The sequence below is a fragment of the Cryptomeria japonica genome, chromosome 4, assembly GCF_030272615.1.
Source record: "Cryptomeria japonica chromosome 4, Sugi_1.0, whole genome shotgun sequence".
NCBI lineage: Eukaryota > Viridiplantae > Streptophyta > Pinopsida > Cupressales > Cupressaceae > Cryptomeria > Cryptomeria japonica.
In genome coordinates this window covers 253,814,459-253,832,964 of record NC_081408.1, presented here as the reverse complement: position 1 = coordinate 253,832,964, position 18,506 = coordinate 253,814,459, and the positions used below count along the sequence as shown (strand labels likewise).

General features: G+C 33.7%; 1 protein-coding gene across 1 annotated transcript; it reads left to right on the top strand.

The window, feature by feature from the left end:
• The first annotated feature begins 1,090 nt into the window (after nt 1-1,090).
• On the top strand, nt 1,091-4,447 carry LOC131065550 (putative leucine-rich repeat receptor-like serine/threonine-protein kinase At2g24130). Its single transcript, XM_058000089.2, has 2 exons — nt 1,091-3,704; nt 3,817-4,447. Exons 1-2 carry the CDS (start codon nt 1,106-1,108, stop codon nt 4,257-4,259), a joined length of 3,042 nt encoding a protein of 1,013 aa, XP_057856072.2. The 5' UTR covers nt 1,091-1,105; the 3' UTR covers nt 4,260-4,447.
• Nucleotides 4,448-18,506: the final 14,059 nt, after the last annotated feature.

Here is an 18,506-nt window from a genome sequence, read left to right as displayed (position 1 = left end):
TTGACTGATGAGAAGAAAATTTGAAATAGTTGAAAAAAATATTTTTCATATTTTCATATTTTTTTAGTTTGAAAAAAATCTCATCTACAAGACCTTTCTAATGAGTTAAACGGCTCGTAATTTCGAGTCCCGTGCAGAAAGTTATGCCTAGTTAAAGTTAGGACAAATTTTATATAGTTTTTTGAAAAATTACATAGTTTTTGATTTTATTATGTAATACTGTTGGACTTCGATTCTCAAGGGGTTTTTGTGACCCTTGGAATCTCATGAACTTCTATATGTTGGATTTTTGAAATGGAATAGATTACTTTTTGACTTGCTTCAATTCTATGCTCTCCCGCAAGTTCTCACCCAGGCATTGTCATCCGAATCCATAATTCAGATCATTGACTTCATATTGTGAATATGACCAAGCCCATACCATAACTTGGAGATGCTTTATACTAAACAAACTTCCATTGAAGAGAGGTTGAAAAAAAAATAATTAAAAATAGAATAATTAAAGATATTGTTTAAATCATATTTAAAGTAACAATATAACAAGTGTGAATATGATAAAGGAGGTTAGTCCATAATTTATTAGTTCACATGTCTTACTTTTATTTTTCTATATGAAATAGTACATTGTATTTTGCTTTGGATCTTTTTCTTGATCAAAATTTTGAGACTTTTTTCTTTAAATTTTAAATTTTGATGTAATACAATTTGAAATTTGATTTTCATTAATTTAAAGATTTGTAAAAAAAATTAATTTAATATAATATGATTTAAAAGTGAAAATTTGAGATTAGTTGTAGAATTTGAGGTTGTGTGTGTTCACACTTTGATGTTGATGAATACTTTGACTTGAGTTCTCTTAATCACAAGTGGAAAGATAATACTTTGGCTTGGGTTTTCTCAATCACAAGTGGAAAGAAATAGTCCCTTGCTAATTATTCCGAGCATAACAATAAACTGTAAAGAGAGAATTACCAGGATAGACTTTGTGGTGAAAAGTGGCAGTGAGGTAAAAGATTTTTATCATTGCACATGGTTTAGTAGCTTATAAATAAGAATTTGTAGAGGCTGTGGAAAGCAGAGTTTTGGAAAGCTGAGCTCAATATAGATGAAGATGGCTTTAGTTTTTCTCCTCCTTTTGTTTCTTTCTGCACTACCTGTTTACTCTTCCCATTCTTCTCCTTCTTATCAATCTGATGAAGAAGCTCTCCTGGCTTTCAAACATTCCCTCTCTCTTGACTCTCAGAACTCCTTGTTCGATTGGTCTCCACATCACTCTTTCTGCAACTGGACTGGCATTCTCTGCTCTTCTCGTCATCAGCGTGTGGTTTCTTTGAATCTTATGGGTATGTCATTGCAAGGCCCTATCTCTCCTTTCCTTGGCAATCTTTCTTTTCTTAGAGTACTTTTTCTCAAGAACAATAGCTTCCATGGTCAAATTCCTCCTCAGTTGGGGAGGTTGTTTCGCCTTAGAATGCTTAGACTGTCTGTTAATCATTTGAGTGGCAGTATTCCTTCCCAGCTTGGCCTTCTTTCACTGTTAAAAAACCTTTATTTAGCAGAAAATCAACTGACAGGCATAATCCCACCTTCTTTAGGAAACCTGTCTTCCTTAACTTCTTTGGAGTTGGGAGAAAACAGACTCCATGGTGATATTCCTGTCGAATTGGGTATGCTTACTCAACTCAAAGTACTTGATCTAAATACAAATAACTTGACAGGAGTGATTCCCACTGTCATTTCCAACTATACACTTCTCCAAAACTTGACATTATTGAGTAATCAATTATCTGGCCATATTCCCTGGGAAATTGGTAAATTATCACAATTGAAAGTACTACAGTTGTGGGAAAACCAACTCACTGGAGAAATCCCAAGCTCCCTCTCTAATTGCACTCAATTGCAAACGCTTGAATTATGTATTAATCAGTTAAGTGGTACTGTGCCCTTGGAATTCGGCAAACTGTTCCAACTTCAATGGATTAATTTATTTGAAAATCATCTTGTGAGCAAAAGGAATGGTTTGTCTATTCTAACAGCCTTGACTAATTGTTCCTCTCTAGAACATCTAGACTTCTCTTTAAATTATCTCACTGGCATTTTGCCCTCTTCTATTAGCCAACTTTCAAGTCAACTCTCCAATTTTCAATTGGAATCTAATAAAATTGAGGGAAATATACCAAGTAGCATTACCAACCTCACAATGTTGACATGGTTAGTCTTATCTGACAATCATTTCAATGGAACTATTCCATCATCACTTGGTCAACTTCCACATCTTGAACTATTGCTTTTGGATAGAAACAACTTATATGGAAGTATCCCAAAAAGCTTAGGCCAAGCAAAAACGCTTGGGATATTATCATTGAGTGAGAACATGCTTTCAAGGAATATTCCTAACAGTCTTGGTAGTCTCCCACAACTAAGATATCTTCTTCTTGATCACAATCAATTGTCAGGGAAAATACCTGGTAGTTTAGGGAGATGTCAAACTTTGGAGCTAGTGGACCTGTCTCACAATAAGCTGAAAGGAAATATGCCTCCAGAATTAGCGGGTCTTAAAAATCTCCAAATATATTTCAATATTTCTAGCAATTCCTTAGAAGGTTCTCTTTTAGAAATGAGTGAAATGGCAATGGTCCAAGCTATAGATGTGTCTCTTAATAACTTCTCAGGTGAAATTCCTGTTGCACTATCAAGTTGCACAAATTTGCAATATTTGAATCTTTCACACAATTTGTTTTATGGCCCAATACCGACAGCACTCACAAAGCTCAAAAACATTCAAGACATTGATCTCTCTAAGAACAATTTGTCAGGTGCAATCCCAATAGCTTTCCAAGAGATGAACAAACTTCAACATATCAATCTCTCTTCAAATAAATTAGTAGGAGAGGTTCCAAAAGGAGGAGTATTTGCTACAATTGATGATTCAGCAATTATGGGAAATCTTGGCCTTTGTGGTACATGGATACAATTGTCACCATGCTCTCATTCCAAACACAAACAACCACTAGTCGCTAAGAAGGTGATTATCCCTGTTGTGGTTGGCATTACAATTTTCATCATGTCTTTTCTATTGTTTGCATTTTCCTATAGATGGAGACATAGAAAGACCTTTGCTATCAATGTATGGCCCCCACGAATTTCATATGAACAACTTGTAGATGCCACTAGTGGTTTTGGTGAAGCAAACCTAATTGGAGTTGGTAGTTTTGGAACTGTTTATAAAGGGATTGTAAACAATGGTACAAATATTGCTGTTAAAGTTCTCAATTTGCAAGATGAAAATGCTCTCCGAACTTTTAATAAAGAATGTAATGTGTTAAAAAGAGTCAGGCACCGCAATGTGGTCAAAATCATTTCAGTGTGTTCCAATCTTGAGTTTAAAGCATTAATTCTTCCATTCATGTCAAATGGAAGTTTAGGCAGATGGCTATATCCAGAAGGAGGAGATGAATGCAGATTAAATTTGACAGACAGATTAAGAATAGCAAAGGAGATAGCAGAAGGAATGGAATACCTACATCATCATTGCTTTGTGCAAGTCATTCATTGTGACCTGAAACCCAATAATGTGTTGTTAGGGGATGACATGACCCCATATATAGCAGACTTTGGCATTACCAAACTCCTATTTGGTAATTCAATGAGTTCATTAACATCTACAAATGCACTAAGGGGATCAATTGGATACATTGCACCAGGTATAAAATTTTGCATTATTCCATATATATATATATATTTTTGTTGTTTTTCAAAAATCATATAAATATTTTATATCATTTGAGAATCAATAATTATTGTATTATGTTACAGAATATGGAATGGGTGGAAAGGTTGCAATAGAAGGAGATGTATATAGCTATGGGATTCTACTTTTAGAGTTACTAACAAGGAGGAGACCTACAGATGACATGTTTGTAGAAGGAATCAATCTACCAAAATGGGTAGGCATAGATTTTCCAAATAAAATCCCAGAAGTGGTAGATACCAACTTGATTGGAGATGTTGATGAAGCTGATTTACCAATGGTATTTTCATGCCTTAATCAACTTATGCAAGTAGGACTGGCTTGCACAAGGGAGCTCCCACAACAGCGTCCAAATATGATGGCAATAGTTAAAAGATTAGAAAAAATAACAGTGGAGTTTCTAAGTGCTCGATCTTTTCAATTGCCCATAGATATCGAACCTTTTCTTCAGAATGCAAATGATCGAAGAAAGAATGAAAATTGGTCTACATCCACATCTACATCTTAACCCTTCAATCAGCCTGATTGAAACTATTAATTATTCTCATCTTGTAATAGTTGTTTCCTGTAAAAGAATAATATTTTAAATTAATTAGGTTATGCACTGGCATATGTAATGTTCAGCCAAACTCTACAGATCTAGAGGTGGTGTGTAATTTTAAAGGAATGTAATGTTAAAAAGAATTTATTTTTGCATACTCTTTCTTTTCTAATGAACTGCCAATTATGCAGACAATGATTGGATGTATGCAGAACGTTATAATGGTATTTGGATAAACCTTTCACAACATGCTATTTATATCCACTAAAATGTGCAGTCCGCTGGAACAATTAGTATTATTAGAAGCTTCTTTATTTAGAAATTAACAAAACCTTTTATTATACAGATATAGTAAATTCCATTCACCAGTGGAGAAATTCTGACATAATTGTCTGACAGCAAAGGCATAATTTTAGTATGCAGAGGAAGCAGCGTGTTTAATACTTCAAATAGTTTTCCTAATGCAATTGTCCAAAAAACTTTGCTCTAACAATTAGTTAAGCAAGGCTTATACACTCTAGAGTACACAAAAGCTATAATCTTTGTCTTGTTTTTAGTTGTAGGAAATGAAAACCAGTAATTATCTTCTTGTACAAGGAAACTACCAGCTATAAGGGAGAATCAATACCAATTTTCCATATGGAAGACTGCTTAACAATTAATTTACAACAGACTTAATGAGCATGTACAGTTTAGAATTCAGAAAGTTTGCAATTATAGTCTGGTTGCTTAGAATTATTTTTCAGTGTTCTTATGAGAATTGATGACAGTGGCAGTTTTGAATTCAAATTAGCTTATGGATCAAATTGTTATTTAAGTCAGTGGTGTGGCATCTGTATCATTTTGTCCTTGTATGGTTTATTCATTCTTGTGGATGGAGTGAACATAAAGTCCATTGGTTGTCATCTGCCTCCACTAGCATACAAGGTAAGAATGACAGAATGACAGAATGCTTATGCTTATGCTGTGGGTTAAAGTAGGGATTGGGACTGGGCTACATCAAGGAATCCATATATACAACAATGTATGTTGTGAGAGTGGAAGTTGCAGACCTCCTTTTAGAATGTCTATTAGGACACAATTTCACCATGTCAAATTTTATTTGAATCTCTTTTTGGGCTTTACCCTATCTAACCATTATTTAGAACTAAAATTGAAAAACAATTATGTGAGCCTTCATTTATGATTTATGTCTTGGTGTGGTTTATTTCATCCCTCATTGAAATTGTCTAACATTCATAAAGATATAATTTTGTGAGCTTTGTGTTTGAATTCCAAGTATCATGATTGCAAGTGTTTGAATTCCTAAGTATCATGATTGCAAGCTTTTGAACTTTCCCTTGATGTCATGCCTTTTCCTTCAACCCTGGTATCATCATTCCCTGCCCTCTGAAAGTTTTCTAAGATTATTTTTTCAGACTTTTAGACGTGGCTTTCCCTACATAGTGTCCTCAACCCTCTAAAATCTGTCAAACCCTTTGCATTCCCTTGCCTTTCCCTCTACTCAGTTTGCATCTAATTTTTTCTTTGCATTATATGCTTAAGATAACTTCGTCAAACAGTTTGCTCGAGGGTTTAATATATTTTTTTTCAGCTTTGCAAATATATTTTTTTGCCCAGAATTAATAAATGATTAAACAGCAAATAACATCAAGTAACATTTGAAAGAGAATGTTCTTAATAATCAAACTAATAAGATATTAATCAAAAGAAATATAGATTCCCGACCTCCCTAACAGTTCCAAATGCTCAGTATTTCATAGATTAATCTAGAAATAGAGTTGCAGCAGTCCAATCATTCACAGCATAAAACAGAGATATTCAATTCTGGCTCAATAAATCCATTCGGACCTGTATCATCGATCATTAGAAGGAAGCAAAGTGTAAACACTGGATAAACCAGCTTCAGGGGAAAAGCTTCTTATGTTTTCAATGACCCATCAAGGCACCAACCGTATGATCAAGGTGATCAGATATGTGCAGATTGGAAGGGCTTTCAAAGGCTCGAATTGTCCAGCATATATCCTTCATGTGCTTTATCTATGTATATATTTTGAATTTGTTATGTCTTTTTACATTTATTTCATGTTCAGTGCATTTTGAATGTTATGTAGATTACCTTGAAAATGTTATGTATGTGTACCTTGAAAATTTTATGTCTTACCTTAAGAATGGTGGCTATGTAAAACTTAGGGATTTTCTGATAAGACCTATTGACGTGTTTTTTATGATGATGTCTAACACAAAATAAAGTTACCAACGGTCACCTTACTCTCTCTTGATCAAAATTAATCCGTATGCTAAGATTGTACAAAAAGTTCAAACAGCTAACTCCAAGGTTCCTTCAATGCGGGACGTGACTCAGTTAATTGATGGGTTTGTTGTTAACCCAAGGGGCCTTACGTATGAATTTGGTCCTGAAGGAAGGAATTTTCAACACTTAGTCAATTTTTTCACTTTCCTGGAATTTTGTCCTGAAGGAAGGAATTTCCAACACTTAGCCAAATTCTCACATTCCTGGAATTTCTTCTTCTTGGGTGCAATTCTTCCCTGAGGAAGGAATTTTTTGAGTTTTGAACTTTTCTTCCTAAACCTTGGTTTTTTTACGTCTTGCTTCCAACCTTGGGCACATTTTGGAACTAGAGAAGAAAGTTTGGAAATTTGTTCTTTGAGGAAGGAATTTTTTTTGTGCTCTTTGAATTCATCATGTCCACAGGGAGCTTTTGACCAATTTTTTCACACCTCCTATTTTTTAGGGATTTCCCTAAAATATAGGACTCGAGTCCAAGGGAGAGAGAATTCTCTCCAAATTCCAAATCTGTAAAAATTTGTAGATTCTGATGAGATTCGGTATCTAAAAATGAAAAATTCAAAAATTTTCGTGAGGGGATTTTTTTTGCTTTTCATTCCTTCTTAACCCTTGGATTTTCATGCCTTAGACAATTCTTTTAGTTTTCCAGGTTAAGCATGGGATTCATGGCAGAATTCACTTTGCATGGTGTAATTTCATCATTTTGCACTTCTTCCATGCCTTAGTCATCTTGAGGATCATCTCTGTGGATTTCATTACATTATGGTTTTCTTTGATTCTCCATGACAATGGAATTTTGGAGTTTGAATCTTTCCTAGGGTGCGATTCTCATTAGGCAAGGAATTCATCCTTTTTTCATACATTCCATTCCTACTTCCATTTGATGCCTTGACTTGGCTTGGGGTGGGTTTTTGACCTTGTAATGGAATTCACAATTCCTTCCATCTTCTGTGTTGACCTTCCTTTAGCGTCATGCCAATTCCTTGGGCAGATTTTTGAATTGAAGGAGGAATTCATGATTTGGAGGATTTTCTTTCATTACCCCCTCTTTAGCGCCCTCCCTGTGTGTTGGGTGGAATTTCCCTTAGGTGGAAGAATTCATAATTTAATCTATCCTTCCTTGACCCTTCAAATTTGGCACCTTCCTAGTGCTTGGGCGACATTTTTCACTTGCCATGGAATTCAATGCTTTCAATGCTCTCCATGTTGACTAGGTTTTGGCGCTTTGACCAATGCTTGGATGCAATTTGCAAGTGGAGGAGGAATTTGATTTTCTTCACACTTTCCATGATACCCCCACTTTGGCGCCCTCCATCATGCTAGGGCGCAAATCTACCCAGGGGAAGAAATTCACAATTTTTCCTTCCTTCCATGACACTTCAAATTTGGCGCCCTCCTAAGTGCTTGAGCGACATTCTTGCTTGAGGAAGGAATTCATCAAATTTCAGCATTCCAAGGAGACCCCATTTTGGCGCCGTCACTTGGCTTTGGGCGGAGTTTGATGCTTGTGGAGGAATTTGATGTTTTCTTCCAATTCAGGACATGTATATATATGAAATATAACTTTTAAGTATAAGTAAAGACCACTTATACTTAAGTTATATTTCATATATATTGGCAGGATGTTTGAGAGTGGTTTCAGGTCCCTAGTAATTATAATGCAAATTCTAGATTTTAGAAGATTTTTCAAATTTTCAAACAGTCAAATTTCAAGCCATTTTCGAATTAGGATGACATTGGTGGATTGATGTGAATTTCCAGACTTGGATGATTTTGCATGCTTTCCTCTTCTAGAATAGTAGTTCCATACTTAACCATTTTTTGGTCCAACTTGGTTGCCTTTTGACTCTTTCGGATTTAGAAATGATCCTCAGGAACGTTTAGTCTTCAGTATCTTTAGGGATATTCAATTTTCAGAGTTTTCCTGTGAAGAACTTGCTAAAAATAAAATTTCCCAAATAGTAAGTGTTTCAAAATGTTAGGATTTGGACATAATAGGTCAGGAAAGCACTCACTAAAAATAGAAACTACGAAAAATAGTAAGTTTGATTTTTGGCAAAATGAAGACATTCCAGGACTTAGTGAAATCCCTAAAAATAGGAACTTTCTAAAAATAGAAAGTTGTTCCGTTTTGGCTCAAATTTTACTGGGAGGTTCCTTGAGGGGTCCTAATTCCAGTGATATGTCCAGTTTTTCCAAAACCCTAACAGAAACCCCTAAAATCTAGGACTAAAGACAGAAACCCTAAAATCAACAAAACAGGCCCTAGACTTCACCAAAATCACTGAAACGAAAAGCAAACCTAATCAATGTGACCCTCGAACACTTGTAGAGCAGAGGGGCTGACGAGATTTCCACCAAAACCCACAAAAACCAAAACCAAATGACCAAAAGGGCCTAAAAGGTAGAGGGTCCCTATCTAGGATGGGGCAATGTGTGATTAGGTCACAACAAGACCTTGGTTGATGATAAATCATACAATTAATCAATCACAATGTATTTATATATAGAATTGAACATATGGTAGCTTCAATTTAATCTTTGAATTCAAGAACAATGATTAACTTGTTAGGCTTAGCACAACAAATCATAATAAACATTAAAGTGTGTGACATGTATAAAAATGTGAAGTAACAAAATTATAAACATATTTAATTTACATCTAGTTCATAAGCACATTTGAACTCTATGATTCCATTCTAAATACTTTCTTCTCACATTTTGTGCTTCCATTCATTCATAGTCTCTTGGTTCATTTTGACACTTATGAATGTATAGAGGAAAAACTTTAATTGTCTATAGTTGCTAAACTTTTCATATTGATATGTTGAAATACTAATCAACACTTCCACAATTGGAGAGTCTATTAGTCTTTTTGTGTTTTTTTCCTTTATATAATGTGGTCTTAAGGTTGTGATTCCCCCTTATATCTTGGTCATTGTGTTAATTTTGCAATATCTAGGATTATAAGACTATCCAGGAGATACCTGGTATACTTTAAAATATGATATTTCAAAATTCTACAAAACCCTAAAAACTCATTATAAATATTCATAATATACTATGAGGTGGCTGATATAGGAGCATCCAGTGGTGTAAGGGCAATCCTGCATCACCCAAACAAAAAAAATTCGTTAGTTTTCTTTTAATGTTTTTGCATTTCTGGATACCCATTCGGACGAATAAGAGATTCCAACTTTCAGAATTGATAAGCTGTTTTTTTCTAGCCAACTGTTCGAAATAGAAAGTTTTTATTTAAAGGAAAATGGAGCCTGAATTTCGCAAGAAGCTTGAGAATGGAAAAATAAGAACTTTGACAAAAGAATCAGGTTAAAACCATTAACAGTTTGAAAGTTATTCAAATTTTAGTTTCCCAAAAAACCAAAAAAAAATCTTCCAAGTCATATTTGAGACATTAAACGGTTTCGAATGGCCCCAAAAATGGTAGAAATTAGCAAGGAAAATTCATAGCACATTATTCGCTCGGAGATTTTTCTGACGGTTCAAACAACGCATCAATCCGATTCCCAGATCAAAAGTTATGGTTGTTGGAAGTTGGACAATTTTTCGGAAAGTTTCTAGTTTTCAAATCTGGTTAATTTTTTAAATTTCTAATTTCATGTTTTAGCATTTGTTCACCAAATGGTAAATTCTAAATTGTAATTTTGGCTCCAAACAAAAGAAAGACTATTTAGGACTCATATGTGGAAACTTGGGAGTTAGTTGTTGTATGTGAGTTTTTGGAGAGTGAGTTTTTGCAAGTTGAGTTTTGGAGTTGGATAATTTGCATTGTAAAGGGTTTCCAGAAAACTCTGTAAGTTGTGTATTGCAACCTATGAGGATTTATTCCTCTAGATTGTAAATGCATGTTTCATAGTCTGTGAGGATTTATTCCTCTTGATTGTAATTGCATGTTTCACATGTTTTTGTAATTGCATGTTTTGCAGATAATAATAATATAATCTTTTGTGTCTTTTATTGCAATTTGTTGTGTTTTTATGTTTCTTGGGTTTTACCCTCATCAGTGGCCACCTTTTAGGGAGATATAGATACCCTACGAGAGGAAAGGTATGTATCTATGGAGAATCAAGATCAGGTGATAGGGAGAGGAACACCCAATAGCTAGTATAGGAGACCTGGGAGGTGGATAGGAGACAAGCATTATCTGAGACAGAAAGGCTAAAAAAAGAGAGAGATGAGGCTCAAAGAGAGATGAATGGGACTCAAAGGAGTGGTGGGGGTGGATAGGCCATCACACAAATGATGGCCCAACAAATATAGTAGATCATGATACTATTAGCAAAGGTGGGGTTTTATAGGGGACTATATGAGGTAGTAATGTCAATTAGGAAGAAATAGGTTTTTGTGCCACCACATACACTGCTGACACTTAGTGGACCCTCTACATGAAGTAGATCATTGGCCAAGAGTGGATCATCCACAAGGAGTGGGGGATAATCAATCAAGAGTGGATCATCCACAAGGAGTGGGGGATAATCAATCAAGAGTGGAGCATCCCACTACAGGATAGGATTGGTGATGGGTTCACCATAGGGATCTGTAGGAGGAGCAGGTGGTGGGGCATAGCCCACAAGATTAGATGCCAAACATAGCAAAGCTATGCCCACTTAATACACATCCACGCAATCCAAGGGGAGCTTAGTGATGAGTCTTATGATTGTCTTGGCTTTACTTATCTCTTGCTACTTTTATTAGATTTATCAAACTTATTATATGTCTTAATTATCCTCTGAACCATATTATCACCTAGTTTATGGTATGTACATGAAAAGTTAATATGAAATATGTTATGTGTTTTTATAATTGAAATATTGTCAATATGTTGTAAACAATGATTTATGTGGATGAATACTTGTTGTAAAGGACTAACATGCAACTCAAAGGAACTACAACTAGCTCGCAACTTGAGAGATCAATGTTCACACAGCCAAAGGAAATTCACCTTGTTAGTTCATGTGAAAGCAATCAAAGATTACAAGGAGAAGCATGGTCACACTAAGTCTTTGATTGAATATGTCTACCCAACAAACATGGAGAATCTATAGCATTGTGGATAACAATGAGGTTGTGCCTCAAAAATTTAGTTTAATGTACTTGTGCATGTTCCTAGTTTTGTATTACTCCCAAATAAAGGAGTTTGTTCTAGAATAGGAATCATGTTAATGTAGTACTTATAGTTTGAATAGTTAATCCTCAATAGTAGGGAGGAACGCCACATGTTTTAGGATTAGTTGAAGATCATAAATGTTCCACTCTCTTAGATTGTTTTAAAAGGGAGATTTTTGTTCAAGTCAAGTCTGTTGTTACAATATACAATTTTCCTTCAATCAATTAACAATAATCAATATGATATTAAAGACTAGATTTTTTGAATCTCTACGAGTATCATTGTTATTTTTGAACATATGAATATGAATGGCCAATGATTATTACACTTTGAATTAGTGTACAATTACTTTCAAGAGATTGTATTCCTTAAGTCGGCCACTTGAGGTAGGGTGACTATCCTATTCTTTCTTTTGGTTAGATTAGTTTCATTTACGCATGCATTAGCTACATTACTGTTACTATCTTAATTGTGATCAGTTAGTTTATGGATTCTTTTAATTTATTCATTTATATAGAGTCCTTCTTGCAACTAAATTATTAGAGTGCTACCCACAACCATTATTGAGACACTCTTCAAGTAACCCATAGTAATTGTTGTATAATATGATTTATATTTCTTACATTGTTATACCATCCTTAGTTAATATTTTTTTATGCTATCCTTAGTTAATATTATTTTCATGCAATGATAGAAGGCTTGAGAAACCTTTGTTACACTCATAGTGCTAGCATCATCCTATAGTTACGTCTATGGTTGATAATTAGATGAGCCTCCACTTAAGACATTTAGTTACCCTATTGGGCACTCCAATCAGGGTTGAGTGCATGACATTCTACACCAAATATATGTGTGTAGTGGAGACCAGTCACTCGGGAGGGAGCTTTGCGTGATAACTAGCCGGAGGCATTTTAAGTGATTTTTTGAGCTCATGTGTAGATGAAGTTGATTATTTATACAGATGATTCATATTGTAAACATGATTCTTTTGACTATATGGACATGGATATTGTATATTTTTAGAGAATTTTATATATATGTTAGAATATTGATGGTGATCCATTATGATGTGTTATATGCTTATGTGATGGATGACTTTGTATGCATATTGATGTCTATGGTCTAACACTTTGTGATGTAGGATGTGATTATGATTATGCATATGTGACTAACATGTCTGATGCAGGATGTGATGCATGTTATATGTATGTGTATACTACATGTATATTGGATAATCCTATTGATTATGTGTCATGTAGGATGGAATCCTAGATGTGATTCTTATATAATTTGTGATGTATGATTACCCATCGAGGGTGTATTTATGATACATGGCTGATGATAGGTATGATGAAATGATGACCTAAAATGTATGTGTAAAATGGTTAAATGGTAACATTATAACACACTATAATAGCTATATGATAAAATAAACCTAAATGAACTCCAAAAGATTAATGAATATAGGAATAAATGACATGAATGCAATTATCCTAGAGAACATAGAATAACAAGTCTATATTACGTCTAATGCAATTAAATGATGAATGAACCTGATAAATGAAGCAATGAAAATGTTATTAATGTGGTACTAAACGGATAAGGATATAATATATGAACATTAAATGAAATCACAATGTATCTAATAAATAATGAAATGAACACTATATGATTATTCATAATATAATGAAACATGATAATAATGAATCTAATGCAACATACAAATAAATGAAAATGATAATCGAATAGGACAAATAAAAACTAACAAGCCTATATTAATCCCCAATGCAATGAAAATGAGAATGCAAGTGTGAATGCCTAGATGAAATAAAATTAAAGTGATAATCAATCTAATGGCCCAATGCAAACGCAAGGATAACATGAATGAGATCAATGAACTAATATCCAAAAGCTCAAAATACTACTTGCAGTAAACTCTAGCTAGGATAGAAGAATGATACAAGACACATGTGCACATATCTAATTCAAAGGATTAGGGAGAGGGAGAGAAATATGTATAGGATAGGGATGATTTGGATAATACAAATTAAGGTGAATGGGGAGAGGATTTGATCATGATCTTGAACACCCAATGGGAACTACAATGTAGTGAGCACTTATTTTGAGTTAGTATTGTTTATGAGGCACCAAGGTATGAGGAAACAAGGTAATTTCATAGCCAATGCATAGGATTGACACAACAAACAAAAAGTTTAGTCTAACATCTTACAAAGTTGTATGGAACTTTGGTGGGCAGGATGCTAGAAAACCACAAAAAAAAGATATACCCATCATAACATGAGACCAAAATGATCTCATGTGGGAAAAACCAGAAAAAGAAAGAACATTCCTCTAGTGGCACCACTTAGAACATACCATGATATAAAGGATCATGGTGACCATAAGAAAGAAAAACTAAGAAGCCCAAGATAAAGGGTGCTTGCAAGAAGTTGAGTCCACTTTTTGGCTAAAAAGTGAAAGTGTTTTCCCTATTTTTTAGAATTCATCTTATTTGACCTAAAAATTTGAAGCACTAAAAGAATGAATCTTTAAAAAAATTAGTAATATAAAATGTATTGCTCGAAGTCTACTTTCCAAATATGCAATTTATTAAATTAATACCCAAATCTTAAAAAATAATTTTGAATAGGCATTACTAAAACCTATAGTTTAAAAGTCACTTTTTCAGGACCATACGATGCCCATGTATGGCAAGCATAATTTGACCTAAATGAAAGTATTTTTCTAAATCCTTTTGGGAAAATATTTGTAAATCACTCACCTTTGATGAGCATACTTTTTTGTAATATTTTTATGCATCTTTTTTTTGTTATTTTTTTATCGGGCATAATCATTGTTTTGAAAAATCCTCATGTACGACAAGAATAATTTGGCCTAAACTTAACATTTTTTTATTTATTTTAAACTGCATAGAATTGTCTCTACTTTGATGCCATATAAAAAAAAATTCCAAAAACTTAAAGACAAAAAAGTTATTAAAAAACTAAAAAACCCTGTTATTTCAAGTTTATGGACCTCTTTCATTAGAAATTATTTTAAAAATAAAAATGTTGATCCATTTAAAAAAAAAAAACTATATATTCGGAATCTAGACAATCTCTACTATAATGGGCTTTCATTGTTTAGAAAATTTTTGAAAATTTGGTATTCAGATATATTTTTGAAGTTATTATTTGGTATGAAGATTGATTTGGCCTTCAAGTTGCAGGTCAAACCACGTCCAAGCCAAAGGGTCGACACTCCAATTTATTTTCCAAGTCAAAATCTGAAGGAAAACCAGCCCAAAATTCAAAAAATTTAGAAACGGGATCCCATGTAAGATATGAGATCTCGTTTTGTTTTTTTAAATAATTAAAAATACAAAAAGAAAACAGGATCCCATTTTAAAATAAAATGATATCTCATTTTGGATACGGGGTCGCATTTTAAAATAAAAAGGGATCCCATTTCCTTTTTCATTATATTTTCAAACAAAAAATGTATATGTAGCAATTATTTTAAGTGATATAACATGTCCTTGTGTACAACTTTTTATGCATTATTTTATGATCTAGTTGATTTGTGGATGCTATTTTGTTGTAATCTTATATCCATTTTTTGAAGGTGGCAATCATTGCATAATTTTTTAGTCATGGGGTCTAAACAACGTCAAAAAGAAGAAACAAAGGAGGGAAATGATTGCTAGGGAAATTCAAGCAGAAAGAGAGAAGGAGGCGAAATGCCAAAGAGATAGAAGAATGAGGTTTCAACAAATGAATAATCCTTATCCTTCTGGATCCATGACAATGGAAGAGACAAACATTTAAGATGATTCCTTAGGGGATAAGATGGACATAGATGATGCAATCATGGATGATGTTGATGTGGAAGATAATAGATTATGGAGACTAATCCAGGTACTACATCCTCAAATCTAGGTACATCTTCAAATCCTTCTCGGAAAGACATGTGGATAATGTGATTATAGATGATATTTGTGGTGATGATTTACTAGAAGCTGGATATAGCAATGTTGAGATTGATATTGTTTGTGACAAAATGAAACAAATTAGAGATATTGAAAATGAATACCCTCATGTTGGTGAAGATGAAATTCCTTTGAATGTTGAAAGTGAAAATCCTTATGAACATAATGAAAATAAAAATCCTCCTATTGCTGAATATCATGAAAACATTTTTATAAAAATTGAAAAAAATATTGGATAAACTTCCTGGTAAGATTTCTTGGAGACAAATAAGAACTTATGCCAATAGAATATACAAAGATTTTTTTTATAAAAAAAAAATTACAATTCAATGTCAAATGATGATGCAATTGATGAGAATATGGAAAATGAGAAAAGCGATGAAAAAAATAGGCATCTTTGTGAAACCAACAACAAAAGATGTATCAGTTAAGCATGATATGTCTACTGTTGCAAGTGCCATTGAATCTATTGGAAAAAATAGTTTATTTAGAGATAAGAATGTAGCATGACAAGCTATAACAACTGCAACAATGAATAAAACAACCTTGAATAAAATGATGGTAAGAAACATTAGTGGAATTTTAAAGATGCATCCTAAAACATTGGTAAGAGCAACTAAAAGAAGAGAAAGTATTGAAAATGATCCAATCAACCAAAGTTAGATTTTTAGTGGTCGACTTCCAAGGTCAGATATGAAATTGAATTTTGAAGTAAAATCTTTGGTTGAAAATACAAGGTGTGAAAGGGAAAAATGACTCCCTAGGGTTTCCACCCAAAGAATGAAAACCACTAGGGATTTTTTTCACTTTGAGGCCTTTACATTCAAAAGAGGATAGGGAATTCACTAGATCTAGTCATGAATTAGACCAACACTAAAAGCTAAGTGAACTTGGATTGAAGGGGTAATCCTCTTTTGTGAGTTGATGTAGTACCCTTACTCGTTTGAACTGATATTTTGTTCTTGTTATTCTCAGTGGATACATTATCATTTGTTATTCAGAATTATATAACATTGTTCCATGTTTTATCTAATTATGAGATATATGATTTATTTGCAGTATTTATGTATTTATGTTTTATGGCATTATATGGTTCATTGCTATGTACTGATGCTTTACTTCATCTATGCACTGTGTGTTGTGTATCTACGAGTGTATGGGATGCATGGGGACGATTTTCCTTCACTCATCTCGGTGAGACAGGGAACGTCGTAAATCTCCTTCATCAGTGTGTATGTTGAAATTTCTATAGATATATATGCATGTGTGGTCGGTGATGCAGGATGTTGCAGGTACAAGTACCAGGTAGGTACGGGGTATCGTCTCTACCTAGCTACACAGGTCTGAGCGTGCCTTATATTTTCCGATGGAAGTGAAGGAGATAGTAGTTGACCCTATTTTGTTCATTTACACTCGGGTGAGTGTCATAAGTTAGTCGTCCTGTCAGTTGTTGACCTTCGTATTTTGTTGTTTGATCTTTTATGAGTAATTGCTTGATGTTTTCTCAGTTTGTGTGTTTAGTGATTTTAACCACTTCATGTTATGTTTTATTTGTGTATGAAGGTTGAAAAATTGTTCATAATGTGAATTAAATAGTGACGCGAGGATTTAACGTCCTTCATGTAGAGGTAGGTGAATTATCGAAAGGATATTCAATGTTTGGTTTTCAAATTATACTAAAAGTTATACGTATCTTATATGTTGATTCGGACTCGGACATATATATATGTGTGTGTATAGGTAATTAGGAGTCATGCTCAATTATCGTGAAATATGATTACTCCATGAGTTTTGTATATATCTACGTAATCATTTCAGGTTAAAATAAAAGGTTTATGTTTATATATATACGTATTATATAAGAATATGGTTCAACAATATATTTGTATAAATTAACCATATACAAGTAATACGCATATGTAAATATAGAAAGTCACATATTGTATAAAAGTGGCAAGTTTTATTAGATAAGCGGCTAAAATTGACAAGTCATTATTTATATATAAATAAATTTTAAATTTTAAAATAATAATAGCAAATATGATTAAGTCGCGTGTTAAAGGAATATACTCAAAAGGTGGTGGGTTTTCAGTTATCATATATTATAAGATATTGATACTATAGAATACCAAATTAGAATTTAATTCTTTGATTAAAATATAAAAGTTTAATATAAATATATTATCGGTTATGTTAAACTTAACGTTAATGCTACTAAGGGTGACGGTTCCTCTTAGATAATGACTATTAGGAGAGTTGATAGTCAAGCCGATAGTCGAGCCACTGTAGCTGGTCAACTTGGCATATATTCCTCACAAACCACGATGTAATGGTAGGGAAACCAGTTTATTTAGTCGACCCTCCTGCCTTTCGATAAAGCATGCTCCACATAGCAAGTAGAAAACAAGGGTTATTCCACGTAACAACCACTTCTCCACGTCCAAACTCTTCCACAAGCTGCAATTCATTTAATTCAACTACAAATTGGCCGATTTAGGAGGAGAATAGACTGGCACGTAAGGTGAAGACTGAAACATAAACCTTAGTTGACTCAAGACCTGGCAGATTAAACACACAATTCCTTGTTTGCAAACACATAAGTGTTTGAAATAATGAACCGATCTCTCCACCCAGCCGATAATTGTTATAACCACAATCAAGGAGCACAAAAGACTATAGTTAACTGGAGATGGACTCCTTACGTGGAGGAACAAGAAGAGTTGGATGTAAAAGAGTTTTAGTTAATAACTATTACTAAGCCCTAGATTTAGGAGAAGTGATGGATGA